The sequence below is a fragment of the Leptonychotes weddellii genome, chromosome 5 (genome assembly GCF_054177405.1).
Source record: "Leptonychotes weddellii isolate Sample4059 chromosome 5, ASM5417740v2, whole genome shotgun sequence".
Lineage (NCBI taxonomy): Eukaryota > Metazoa > Chordata > Mammalia > Carnivora > Phocidae > Leptonychotes > Leptonychotes weddellii.
In genome coordinates, this window is record NC_138373.1 from 58,182,494 (window position 1) to 58,197,608 (window position 15,115).

At 36.3% G+C, this 15,115-nt stretch overlaps 1 protein-coding gene across 1 annotated transcript in view; it reads right to left on the reverse strand.

The window, feature by feature from the left end:
• MKX (mohawk homeobox) overlaps positions 1 to 15,115 on the reverse strand; it is a 65,205-nt gene that overhangs the window by 38,498 nt on the left and 11,592 nt on the right. Inside the window, exons 4-5 of the mRNA XM_031034697.2 lie at positions 14,419 to 14,572; positions 13,658 to 13,996 (exon numbers count right to left, since the gene is read on the reverse strand). Coding sequence (XP_030890557.1) covers positions 13,658 to 13,996; positions 14,419 to 14,572 — 493 coding nt within the window. The remainder of the gene's footprint in view (positions 1 to 13,657; positions 13,997 to 14,418; positions 14,573 to 15,115) is intronic.

Below are 15,115 nucleotides of genomic sequence, written 5' to 3' on the forward strand. Positions count from 1 at the left end.
CAGTTTCTACAAATGTTCTTTAAACAAGTTAGGGGACCTGTACAAAGACAACTCCTAGATTAAGGCCATGAAGAGATGCAGAGTAGAGATTCAGGTAACTTCTGATTTCTGTAGGTTCTGCTGCTATGAAAAAGGAGCTATAAGAAAAAAAAATGATGTTCTTAGAGAATAAAAACAAGATACCAAAATTAAAAGAAAGACTACAGTAGAAAGGTTGATCAATAGAATGGATAGGGCAAAGCTGAAGACCAAATGAGTGATCTGAAAAGGAAAATCGAGATAACTGTTCATGACATGGAAGGGAAAGATGAAGAGTGTGAGAGGGAAAGTATAGAACCAAGGGATCCCAGGCCAAGATGACTTCACAGGTGAACTCTTTCCAGTCCTCAAGATATGCAGAAAAGCTAATCCTTACATTGTTTAAACTTTTCCAGAGTAGAAAAAGATGAAGTACTTTCTAGCTCATTCCACAAGACTGTATCAAAATTGTGCAAGGAGAGCATTAAAAAAAAAGAAAATTATAGACAAATCTCACTTGAGAATTTTTATATAAAATGATTAAATAAAATGTTAATAAATTAAATCCAGAAATATATTAAAATAATGATATATTGTGATGGAATAGAATTTTCCCCAAGAATTCAAGGAAAGTTAAACACTAGGAAATTTACTTTATACAAGTAGATTAAAAGAGGACAGTCAATATCTAAAACTAATGATGTAATGTATGGGGATTAACATAACAATAAAAAAAAAAGAGGACAGTCAAATGATCTTACAAATTGTGGAATTAGCATCTGATAATTATAATGACCTATTTAGTTATGTGTGCATTTTGGGAGTGGGGAGAATCTCTTATTAAATAATCTAGGAATGGAAAGAGAATCCCTTACCTTGATAAAGTGATTATATCAGAAATTTTCTTTTTTCTTTTTTTTAAAGATTTTATTTATTTACCTGACAGAGAGAGACACAGTGAGAGAGGGAACACAAGCAGGGGGAGTGGGAGAGGGAGACGCAGGCCTCCCGTGGAGCAGGGAGCCCAATGTGGGGCTCCATCCCAGGACCCTGGGATCAGGACTTGAGCCGAAGGCAGACGCCCAACAACTGAGCCACCCTAGGTGCCCCAATATCAGAAATTTTCTGCAAACATTATACTTAATAGTAAAATATAAGAAAAATTCCCTTTAATGCTTGCCATCACTACTATTATTCAACATTGTTTCAGAAAATTTGGTCAATGGAATGTAATAACTGGAGGGAGGGAGGAAGAGAAAGAAAAGAGAATAAGTACATAAAACTGTTACTATTTGAAGGTTGTATGTTTGTGCGTACACTGACAATCCAATAAAAGAAAATATAAGACAATATAGGAAGACTACACAAAACCGAACAGATTCCCTATTTATCAGTGATAACTATTATAATATGTAATAGATAGAAAGTCATTCACAAAGGAAACAATAAGAATGACAAAATAAAACATCTAATAATTTAATGAGAAGTATGCAAACCTTATGTAAAGAAAACTATAAAAATTTATTGAATGTCCTGAAAAATAATCAGAATAAATGGAAAAATATACTATGTTCCTGAGTGGAAAGACTTGATATAAGAAGGATAAAAATATTCCCCAAATTAATATATAAATTCAGTGCAATCCCAGATGAATTTCCAATGAAATTTTTAAAATGGAACTTGTCAATCTTATCCAAAATTCAACTGGAAAAGCAAATTCAAGAGCCTTGATGAGAATATTTTGAAAAAATTGAGAGTAGAAATAGCCTGCCATATGTCAAAATGCACAATAAGGCTATAGTCATGAAAACAGTGTGCTACTGATGTAGGGGTATTTTTGGTGGAACACATTAGGGTCTAGAAATAGACACATAGAAAGAAAGGTAGAGTATAATAAAGGAAGCATTTCAAATCAGTAAGGAAATGTGGAAGTACTCAATAAATAATTGTGTTGGGAAAAAACAGAATATAATATAGAATATATAATTTACAAAAAATTTTAGGGCGATTATAAGTGTAAAAATGTACAATTAAAATAAGAGAAGTAGTAGAAGAAAATGTAAAAGCGAACTTTTCCCATCTTGGGATAGGTCTTCCTAAAAATGACACAACACATAAAGAACATATTGACATAGTTAATCATAAGCCCTCTCCCCTCTTGGCCTCCTAACCTACCCTCAGGGCCCAACACCCTCCCTGGACAAAGTCCTGTACCTGCCACCATATGGTGGCTTTCTGTTGCCCTGAAGCTCCTTTGAAATGTTCCTGAGCTCAGAGCCCAAGTTGGGAGTGATAAAACGGTAGGCAGTTCACTATGACTTTCTGTCAACTGCAGGCTTCCTTTTCTCCCTATACCTTTTTTTACAGAATCTCAGATTATCAAAGGTAGAAGGTACTTATGCACCCCCATTCTACAGGTGAAGGAACCAAGGCCCTGATTAATAAAGGGACTTGCCTTGGAACACATACCTAACTGCTAGCAGTTCCAGATGAATATGGTGCTCCTGGTTTCAAAGGCAATGCTTTCTGCTCTTTCCATATTATAACTTCCTGTGGCCTAATGTACATGTGGGTAATTTCAGGTCAGGGAAAGAGACTCACTACAGAGAAAATTTGAACCCAGCAAAGTAATTTTTCAAACCACATATGAAACAGTAGGAATTTAACTATAGTCAAAATACAGATTAAACTTGTATTGCTTCCCACAAAGTTCCTACTCAGACCTTGACACTATCATTTTAGTTAAAGCACCTGAGAGACAGGATGATGTCAAATAGAACATCGATAGATCATTTGCCTTTATCTTTCTGTTCTGAGCTTCCTATCAGCATTTCACTGAGTGTGTACGTCAGGAGGTGGGGATTAGGAATGGTTTTTGGGGGTTGGTAATATTCATGAAATCATAAAGTTGAGCTTTTTTGTATTTTCCTAATGAGAGGAAAGTTATTGTAACTATAAACTAAATTTTACTGCTTCAATCATAGTAACCGTGAAATAGTCCTCAAACACCTTTCAAGATAGTTGAAAATTACTATTCCAGATGATTTATGTTTATACTTTTTAAAGTACATTTTAAGAAAAAAATATAAATAAAAAAGTCTTCTGAAGGAAAAAAGTACACAGGTTAGATAAACCGGAGGCCCCATGGGTTATGAGAAAATCTGAATGGGTGCCATATTTCTGAAAAGGTCTAAAGTAAAGGAACCCAGGAGACACAATAAAAACTAAGACAAGACCAATTGCACGACTGACAAGGTTGTGAAAAAACTCCTTGATCCAGCTGGATAGATTTAGCAGCTCAGAAAGAATTAAAAGAGAAAGAGAGAGAGAGAGCGGGGTGGGGGGGCAAAAAACAAAAAACAAAAAAACACAGAGAGAGAAAAAATGCGGTCAAGGCAACGATAAAAGAAAATGCAAAACAACAATGGCACTCAACCTCAGTTGCAAACTAGTAAAAGCTATGTGGGTTCTCAAGCAGCCACAATATTGCAACCATCTAGCTTTGTGCTCCACGAAGACATCACACCAAAGGCACTTGGCACCAAATAACTTCTGGCCAGAGATTTTACATTTAGAAATGTAAGACCCAGTAACATTTAAGGAATTCTTCCTCTTGCCAGATAGCCATCCTCTTGCCCTGAAGCCATGTGACAAATGATCCTGAATACCACGTTGCCTTTTATACATCTGTTGTCTAAATCAGTGTAGAAACTGGAAGGAGAGACTGAATTCTGGCCCTTAGCAAAAGGGTACATTTTAGTGTCATAATGACAGTCTTGGCAGAACAGGGCATTCTTACTTGAAATGTCTCTGCCATACTGAGAGCTTTGTCCACCATAACCTGAGTCTGGCTCTGCTGAAGGGACTATCAGTTCTAAATTTTAAATACATAAGCAACTATGTGAAAATTTAAAGAGCAAACTGTTTCTTGGAAATCCCACTTCATGAATGATTGTCTCTGACCACCTTTCAGCACTTGAAAAGGTTTCATGTTCATTTGTGTTGTTTTCTGTTTTAATTTTATAGTAACAAAACATTCCTCTCAAAATCACCATTTAAAGCTTTTTTGTTCTCTTTATTTAATGACACTTGAGAAAAGGCAAAATTGTTTTTGTGTACTATGTGGTGTGTGTGTATGTGTGCAGTGTATATAATGGCACCAAAAAGGGAACACATTCTTTTTGTCAAAGATGTTCACCTTGGTCACTGTATCAAAGATGCTCTAAAGCACAGAAGCAGGTGGGCAAGAGACTGTTTTTAACCTTATCTGCAGTTCAGGGATAGTGGGAGACACCGCATGTGTTTGAGAGCATCCTGGCCACAGTGCCCTCACTACGGGGCTGCCCAAATCTGTGAGACGGAGAAGTCTGAACTTTAGTTTTGTTTTTTCTAGGTACATCTAGCCATGTGCCTGGCCTGAGGAAATGCTGAAGGTGAATTCGACTCTGCATTAACTCGGTGTATCTTGCACCACGGTGTCCTACTTGCCTGAGAATAAGAGTTCATGGCTCTTTTTTCAGACTGGGAAGACCTCAAATAGTTGGAAGTGGATGAGCAATGCTGTTGCTTAAACCTGAGACTAATCTATCTTCCCCAAACCATTTTCCATTTGGGTTGTTATTATCACTCAGGTTTTTTTCTGACCACTATCAGGTAAGGACTCAATGTTTCCAGTGTTCACACAAGGCAGAAGGAAGATACCACTGGTCAGTTTCAAAAGCCACTTTGTTTTCCTAACTACACTCAATTTCTATTACCACTATGATTACACACACATGCAGAGACGCACACAAACCAGCGGTATTAACTTTTAGGCATTTTCTGGAAACTATTCATGTTTCCCTTAGTAACTAAAGGGTGACCCCTAGGTAATGATGTCTATTACAACCTACAGTCCATAAACCTATGTAAGGATCTTTCTACTGCAGCCATTAAAATAGAGAAAATTTTTTAAATGCACACATACCTAGACTAAGTTCTCAAAAGTTCAACTCTAATGACTTAAGTATTTACTTTTATTTATAGAAGTCAATTAAGTACCTGAAATTGCCCAAAGCATTTAGACTTATTGTGCCAAGGATCTGGATCGTATCTCCAAGCAAACTAGCAACTCATATCCAAAAAACTAACAACTTCAATGCCTACGATAGAGCCTAAAGCAATTTTCTAACCTGCAAATTAAAGAATTGAACTAGAGGATCCTTTAAAGTTCACTGTTGGATTTATAAAAATCCTTGACTATTTCCTTCTTTAGTACAATGAAAATGAGAGAAATTGGGTAACAGCGTTGTTAAAGGAGAAAAGGGACATTCTGCTGCTATACCTCAAACGTGCCATCCTTCACCTAAACTGAAAACTAAGAGAAAATTCATATTTTGTAAAAGAACTATTTCTCTTGTGAGTGAACAAAATTGTTAACTTTTCTGCTTCCTCAAAACTCACAATTACAAATGATATAATTTCTAACAGAAAACAAGAGCAGATGCTTCCAAAATTTAAAAGTACCAAAATTCTGGTCTGGAAGAAAACACATATTTATTCTGAGTAAAAATTCTGTTACATCAACAAGACACATTTTGACATAGAAAAATACCTGTTTAATTTTAGAAACAAAGTAGGGAGGCAGAAGGGAAAAACTCACTGCAGCTAACCAAAAAAGAAAGAAAGAAAAGAAACCACTTCCATATTCATTAAATAGAATGTCTTGTTATTTTCACAGACAGTAAAAACTTTTTGACATCCTTTTTCGTCCCAGACCGGAGAGGTGTCAATGGATTTTATTTGGTCTCTTCAGTGTGTAAAGAGTTTACAAACCTAACCAAATTTAGAATTAGTAGGAGTTAGGCACTTATGTTCCTTATACATAAGAGAAGAAAAAAAGGCCCTTTTATGCCAGCTTTGAATTGGGCTTGAATTTTTAGGACTTATTTAGAAGCCCTAGGGAATGAAAAAAAAAGTCTCTTTTTTTAAATTTTTTTATTTTTTTTAAAGATTTTATTTATTTATTTGAGAGAGAGAGAATGAGAGAGAGCAAGCACATGAGAGGGGGGAGGGTCAGAGGGAGAAGCAGACTCCCTGCCGAGCAGGGAGCCCGATGCGGGACTCCATCCAGGGACTCCAGGATCACGACCTGAGCCAAAGGCAGTCGCTTAACCAACTGAGCCACCCAGGCGCCCAAAAAAAAGTCTCTTAATGGAAATACTGACACAGGCTTAAATATAGTGACATGAACAAGCACGTCTATGAAACAGCACCAGGATGTGACTGACCACGCCAACAAGTCTGAAATGCAGACAGTTTCAGACAATCAGTGACAACTGACCGCATGCCAGGAAAAAAGGAATGGCAAGTTAGAGAATCAAAATTTCGGGCTGATAAGCTTGTTTTTAACAGGAACATATGTAAAATGTATGGGATCTTTACCCCAAAATATGGAAGAAAAAGAAAAATGTAAGATGTAAAATTTCTGCCTAGACTTCCTCCAATTCTGTTACAGGATTAAAAATAGTCATTCTTAAAAAGTCAAAGCCGTCATATCAATCCTGAGAGATGTGGCAGGAGAGGTGAAATCAGTGGATCTAAATCTGTGCTTTGTTTCTCAGATCTTACTTACAAGGCTATATGCTAGATAGAGACTACAAATATTTGTTTTTGTCTATCTGCTACTCTTTTTATTCTTTGGCGGATTTTTAAAAACTAGCTAATCTTTTCCTTGTATCATCCTTGCATTTTCCTGAAAGTCGCTTCTTTTACTTGAAAATCGGGTTAGTTTCATTTTATACTTCCTAAGTTATTATTTTGAATCTCTTAAACATCTCATAGTTTTCAGCTACATTTTGTTTAATATTTTCCTCTGGCTTTAACTTTTTCGCAATTGCCTTTCTTTAAAGCCGTTTAAGCTGATTCGAGATCATTTTTCTCTCTCTTGTCATGTCCACGGACACAGATCAACATATATCTGTGTACACTAAGATGTCTTTTATGGTTTGGAAGGCAAACAGACCCAATCATTAAAACACTAACTCATTTAAGAAACAGTTATGGGGCAAATATGAGGAAGACACTGTACTAAGTGCTAAGGGGGTTATAAAGTGAATAAAACGCCACTTCGGGGCCTCAAAGAACTTTTAATACACATAAGGCAGTGAGTAGCATCACAAAAGAGAGACAGAATGCAGCTGTATTTCAGAAAAACAGTGTGTCTAACCTTCACAAACATGGGATGTTAGCGTTGCTATCACTCTTAGGTACCGCATGGAAGAAACACAATGTGAAAGGGCAGAAAACATTAGGACCAAACACAGTCCTAAAAAATGGGTACATTTTCTAAACTAAGCTGCCATATCCTTTCGATTTATTTGTAAGCCATGCTGTTTGTAGGGGCTGTAGGTCTCAGTATTTACATTCAGGTTTTTCAGACTCTCATATGATACCAAATAAATAGAAAAGTGAAGGAAAAATCTACCCCTGAAGGAGCCAGCAAGCTGCTCATGCCAACAGTTGTTCTTTTTTTCTATTTTTGTTTGCCATTAGTCTCTCAGTTTTTAACAGTAGATGGAACATTTAGGCAATATCATTTAAATTTTTCAAGTGAATCCATAAGGGAAATTTAATTTTAAAAATCAAGTGACTTTTCAATAGTTTATATGAATGTGTTTGGTCTTCAACATCACTAATATTTAAAAATCTATGGTGGGGCGCCTGGGTGGCTCAGTTGGTTAAGCGACTGCCTTCGGCTCAGGTCATGATCCTGGAGTCCCGGGATTGAGTCCCGCATCGGGCTCCCTGCTCAGCGGGGAGTCTGCTTCTCCCTCTGACCCTCTTCCCTCTCATGCTCTCTCTCATTCTCTCTCTCAAATAAATAAATAAAATCTTTAAAAAAAAATAAATAAAAATCTATGGTGTTTAGAGTATCATGCTTAAGTTTTAATAATTCTAGAGTAACCCCATGCCTACCCAAAAGTCAGAACTTCTGTAGATCTCATTTATAAGATTATGCTTTGGAATCAGTAATTAGGAAAGAAACCCCTTTCAACAGGCTATCAGAAAGACATCATTCTTTATTCAAAGGTGTTAGGGGCAAGCTTGGGATTGTGGTTAATCCTAAAATTACTGATTTGAAAGGGTGGAATATCATTTAAAAAGCAATAGGAGGAGGTAGTTTAGAGAAGAGAGGATATTGAAGCACACCCCACATGCTGTGATTAATATTACAAGCTTAGGAGAGCAGAAAATTCTGTATTTTTAAAATCAGTACTTAACTTTCTATCTGGAAATTTCACTTATGTGGAATACCTCATTCCCAGATGGTGTTTGATAGGTGAGGTATTATTGTAGTAAGGATACAAGACAAGAAATTGGATAACCTTTCAAGTATCCTTTAAATGTCACTAACTGGGCTGGTGATAGAGGGTTTTATTATGCTCTGTTGGAGTACATAGCAGTCATTTGCATGCCAGGAAAAGAATGTCTGGAATAATCCAAAAGGGCAAAGCTTAGTTCTTAGAACAGGGCCTGTGTAGAGTAGCTCTTAATAAACATTTCTGTATGTGGAATAAATGCATGAAAGAGCACCTCATATATGAGTGGACTGTATCTCAGAAATGTACCTGTGAAGTCAGCTTTTAGAACTGAGAGTGCACTTCTTCAAAGAAGTCATGCTATAAATTAAGGTTAAATCCCAGGGTAATCCAATGCTTTATTGAACTCATGTGCACACCTGGGTTTTACCACTGATAATGCCAGCCTGGATTCTAAAGTACATGCGTATGCAGGAAGAGAGAGAAAAGAGAACATCTCTCTCCTCTTGGGGGGCATTGTTAGCGGAGAAAAAATGTTTGGAAATGGCATTTAGCCTCTGGCATCCTCCCAAACTTACTTTCTACTTCCTAGTTCTTCCTTCCTTAGTAACCAAAATCCCTAGTTCTGTCATCTTGCTCCAACTGTGGCAGGGCCATCCAAATGGACTCTACTTTCCAAAGAATTCCATGTACTAAGTAAGTGACTTCTTTCTTCTCTCAATCAAAATCTCCATTTCTTCAGGGATATTCACCTCAGTCAAGTGGAGGGGAAGCTAATCTAATTAATTCACACTAACATAGAAAAGAGTTCTATCTGCCTAAATGTTTTTGCCACACCAGATGTGTCTAATTAAGAGGGATTTTAGACAGTTTAACAAGATGAAGTTTAAACATTCAGCCTGTGGGAGCCGGTTAAATTTATGAATTATATACTACCAGGGCAGTGGGGCTCAGAGAATAACCATTCGAATGTACTAGCCATTTGTAAGTTGATCATTTGTGAGCTGCAAAAATAAAAAACATAACAGGGACTTGTCCTCAAGCCAAGCAAAAGAAGGAGGGGAAGTCCACACATTTTATTTCAAGACTAGCCTGATTTTCCCTTCGTCAGTACACCTCTTAGAAACCTCCTCTCTCTCCTTTGGTAAAGAAAGAAATTTGATAGGCTTTTGAGGGTAAATCAAACTTGAATGCAAGTTAGGAAAGGGTCCAGTAAGGACACACTCTGTAAGGTGGCCCAGATGGCAGATGGCTCCTTCACGGATGGTCCCATCTGGAGAATATCAGTACTGATTCAATAGAAATGGAGGTGGATATTAAAGCCAGAGTCCTCATCCTGATACCTCAGAGAGCAGACCCACCTAAGGACTAGAGGACTTGAGGTCAGTTTGTAATGGTAATTCGCTCCATCAAACATCTGAAAATTGTCATCCATTAACCTAACATAATGAAAAGTACTGTAATTTTAAATCAGACAGCTTAATTCAACAGACAACACTGAGTGACTAACTTTTCTCGAGTATTATTTCATTGTATTTAGAAGCAAAAACCTTAAAAATTCTAATCAATTCTAGGGGCGCCTGGGTGGCTCAGTCGTTAAGTGTCTGCCTTCAGCTCAGGTCATGATCCCAGGGTCCTGGGATTGAGCCCCGCATCGGGCTCCCTGCTTGCGGGAAGCCTGCTTCTCCCTCCCCCACTCCCCCTGGTTGTGTTCCCTCTCTCGCTGTGTCTTTCTGTCAAATAAATAAGTAAAATCTTTAAAGAAAATTCTAATCAATTCTAATATTATAATTTCTGCTATCAGAAATGCTTTAGCCAATATTTATTGAAAGCCTAGCATGCCCCCTGAAGAGAGAGCTTTTTTTTTTTTTTTGCACGATGGGGAGACTGCAGATTACAGAGAAATATTTAATGTCTACATAAAATCAATAAAAACATGTTTGTATCTACTTTGATATTGTTAGTCAAGTGGAGAGGAAGCTAATCTGATTAATTCACACTAACATAGAAAAGAGTTCTATTGCCTATATGGTTCAATTAGGATTACTACATCATAATCCAGCAGGCTTCGCCCTCCTAGAATTTAACAAGAACAAGTGAAATAAAATTCAGTGAGACATTATCTTTCCACACGCCGACTCTTTCATTTGGCTTTTTGATTCTGTATCATTAATGAAATGCATCATAAGATAGCAAAAATGGGTGGAAAAATGGATACAGTTGTTTTTAGCATAGATGAACTAATAAACTGTGTTTAAAGGCAATCTACTCTTGAAAAATAATTTAAAAGATGAAATCTTTGCACTACTATAAAAGTGGGGTGGGGGAGGGGAGTGGCATTTAATAGCAGATTTAGAGGATTTCTATTTAGGTGAGAAAGAAAGATATAACCAGAAGGAATTGAAGGAATTCAGCAGAAGCCTGCATGCCAGAGAAAACCATAGCAGTTGCTCAGAAAGTATTTATTGAAATCCCCTGTTCTACTATTTATGCATGAGTGGTAAACTGCAGCAACGCTGTTGCTTGGTTCCCCCAGAAGACAGCCATTTATTATTTCAGGCTAAGATTTAGCAAACCAGTCTTAGACCACCAGTCTTTCTTAATTCTCTATCCACAAAACCAAAAAAATGTATTCTGTTCTTTTTAAAGTTTACACACATGCATGCAAAACCAGAAATTTACGTGTCTAGGCTGCTTTCTCATTGCTTGCATAACTAAAAAATAGGTTTTTATTTAAAAATAGAACTTGGCAAAAGAATAGGCCATTGGATATTTTAATAAAAATAAATGGCTGAGATACTTAACTTCGAGAAGCATCAACTATATAGGCATGCTATTCCCTCTTTGGTTTTCTATTTTATCACCTTTGAAAAGAACGTGCATTTTCAGAAGACTCATCACACTAGGTAAATTTCAAATTAGTTTTTACTGGGCAGCATAAAGAAATTTATAGGAAATTAAAAAAAATAATAGACCTTGAATTATCCCACCTATTCAAAATTAATTTTCATTGTTTCCAAAAATCTTCCTTGTTTTTTGTCTACACATACTTGTACTGTCATAACTGCATTCAATGTTTCCACAATTTTAAATTGTTTTTCACTTAACCTTATGTTATCAATATTTCTCATGTTGCTTCGAAGTCCGTGTCAGTATCATAAATAAAAATGTTGATTTTTATGCTATTCTAATCTGGTTTTGGATTAGGATTACATTTACATTTTTAAAAACTGACATACTGGGCGCCTGGGTGGCTCAGTTGGTTAAGCGACTGCCTTCGGCTCAGGTCATGATCCTGGAGTCCCTGGATTGAGTCCCACATCGGAGCTCCCTGCTCTGCAGGGAGTCTGCTTCTCCCTCTGAGCCTCCCCCCTCTCATGTGCTCTCTCTCATTCTCTCTCTCTCATTCTCTCTCTCTCAAATAAATAAATAAAATCTTTAAAAACAAAACAACAAAAAACTGACATACTTCCCATATTTTTACATGTTCCAGAAAAATGCATAAAGCATGAGAATTAATTATTTCTTCAAAGTTTGGGGAAAAATCCAATGACTCTATCAAATCATGTGTTTTGGGAATGGGGTTTACTAAAAACCTTGACTTTTCCTGAATTAGTGGTATTTACAACTTTTCTCATTATAATTTTATAATTTAATTTGTGTGGATAATACCGATTCATTTCATCTACACATTTGCATATAGTATATTGTCAAACAACTGTGCATAGTACACCATAATTTTAAAAACTATTATTAATTACTATGTATTGATTGCTATATCTCCTTTCTCACTTCCAACTTTAATCTGTGCCAATTTTTGCTTATTTTTTTAGTATTGCTTTCAAAGAGTCAACTCTTTATTTTGCAGCTTTCCATTTTAACTTTTTTGTTTTATTTTTATTCTTTTTTCAATTATCTGTACATGAATGATTTGATTTCCTATCCTTTATCACTGTAAATAAAATTCATGAAGCTCTGAATTATCTCCAAGTTCTGCTCTGGTCACATTAGCTAGATGTTAGTATGTAGTTTTAAATTTTTTGTTGTTAGCTAAATAGTCTTTTATTTCATCTTTTACTTCTTCCTAGACCCAATTATTATTTACAAGACTAATTTTGTATCTCAGAGCGTTTGGAGTTGTTTTCATTCTTGAAGTTGGAGATGCAAACAGAAAACGAGGTTAAGTCTTTAAAACTGTATTGAGATTTTCTCTGAATCCTCACAGATAATATATCTTGTACACATTTGTAGACACTTGAAAAGAAGATTTCTAGTTAAATAATCTGAAAAGTATATTAAACAGACCAAATTTAAATTCTTTTATAAAGCCCTACTATTCACATATTAAGCTCCTTACAAGGACTACATGCAGTATTGTTTGTGTAGTATTTAGTAGAGGGCCTAGCATATCATAACTACTGAATAAATGAGTGGTGGCGGTATATGTAATAATTAAGAATCATCATAGTCTGCTAGTAGTTACATTCCTCCTACCCCTTATGCAGGCTAAGCTGCACTACTGATCCAGGAAGAGTAACTAGCTATGTGTTCTTGGTCTGGGTTTTCTTACCTATGATATAACATGGCTGGACTAGATGCTTTCTGAAGTTATTTCCAACTCTAACATTTCTAAATCTCATTTGTTGGCATTTTCAGAACCTGGACTCTATCTACACCAGATGTAGGTCACACATATCCTTTGTTCTGAGTAACTTGCTCAAATACTCTTTACGAGCAAAACTCTCTGGAAACTGAAGTGAAGAGAGAAATTTTTACCAAACTCACTACTCCATCAGAAAGTTTTGGACAGGCAGAAATCGATTTATTATTTTTGGAATAAAAGTAAAAATTTCAAAGCTATTTATCAGCCCTATTTGTGCTTTCCAGGAATAAAAGTAAAATTTCCGAAGCAATTTAAGCCAGACCTACACTTTCCCTTCACAAGAGTCTTGGCACCCATGCTAATTTGTGTTCATTTTCCACCACTATTAGCAACCAAAGAATTTAAGAGAAAAGATGAAATACAAAGTGTTTGCATGGCTGCCTATAATTCAGGGCATTCCTCCTCCAAGAATATGTATCATTGAGATTAAAAATGAGTATTAAGGATGAAAATTCTCATCTTTATTATTAAGGGTGAAAATCCCCAGTAGACCATCACCTACTAACAAGCGTATCTGGTTATCAAAAACAAAAGCTTTCAAATTAAATTATGGGCTATATGTGAATAATCTCATACAAAAGCAATAAAAATTATGCCTTTATACCTGTTGAAATAGACCCCTTGCTGCAGTTCTAGTTCTGTTTTAGACAAGGTATCATGAAAAGCACAGACTTACCTGTGCGATAGACAAAGTTGCCTTCGGTTTCTGATGATGAGGGAGACACCAATTCTTCCTCAAATTCATTGGAACTAAAAGATCCTGAATGGTTTCTTTGCCTTGTCTTTCCCATCATGGCAGCGTTTGTGGCCATGACATGTCTCAAAGAGTCGTTAAGGTAACGATTCAATAAGCTGCTCTTGTATTTGGGGGGTGATACGTAGTCCTCACTGGCCCGTGACTCTGGCCTGATCACTCCAGCTTTTATGACTGAGCTTTCACTTTTAATCACAGGATGGTGAACTGGATTATTATAGCCCCCTTCATTTATGTGGTTTCTTGGAGGATTTTCTCCATCTAAGGGAGAAAAATATCAGTAGGTAGTACTTAATATACTTTTCCCCAGCCACCAAACTGTTACAGTTAATCATTAAATATATACATAAAGACAGAGTATTTAGAGTGTATAAAATTATCTTTGATACTCAAGATTAATTTTTAGGCAAGGGAAGCAGGAATCTAAGTAATCTCTCCCTATGGTACTTTAATTTTAATGAATTTCACAGGAAATGTTATTCCGACACATGATAAATCTATAAACAGGAGGAAACAGCCATAATTCTGTTGGTCATTTACAGTATTGTAAAAGTGAAGTTACCTCATGCAGTAAAACAGAACCATTATGGCACCATCATGTTTTGTGGGGTCAACCTTAAAAATAGCAATTGGGGTGAACTTCTTATTAACAGAGGTAAAGCAAAAAAAAAATATTAACCAACCTTCAGAACATGAATCATCGCTGCTTACACTAAGCCGCTCAGCATTTCCTTGAACATACTTGTTGTACAATTTTATTCTTAAAGCCCAGCTTAAATCTGGCTGTCGAACAGTATTCTTAAGCCGACGTCTTGCATTAGCAAACCAATTTGACACCTATAAAAGTTTTATTTTTCAATTAACAAAACATAAAATATTACCCATCACATAATTACTTTCCCACAAGGGACCTACGCCTCTCTCAGTATCTCTGATCATTAAATATTCTCAGAATGTAATAGTACTAGACATTCATTCCATTCATTCACTCATTCATTCAACAAACATGCTGAGCACTTACTACAGAGACTGAGCACATACTGTATTCTGGGAATGAAAAAAAAAAAAAGAACATCCCTTGCCATTAAATGCTCAGGCTAGTAAGAGAGGTAGGAGAGTGTACAAATAACTTTAACATAGGAAACAATGTGAGGAATGGCTTAGGAGGCATTAAAATAAAATGATGCAGGAGTCCAAAGGAAGAAGGGGTTACTTTCAAGACTTCATGAGGAATTAAGTGAAGTGTTGAAGGAATGTGTCAGGTGTAACGGGTAGGGAAGTGTGTTCCCAGTAAAGAGGACATGGGAACAAATATGAGTCAAATTCCAGAGACACGTGGTGAGTGAGGAAGAGGGAAAAGTTAAAGATGACCTTGAGTCA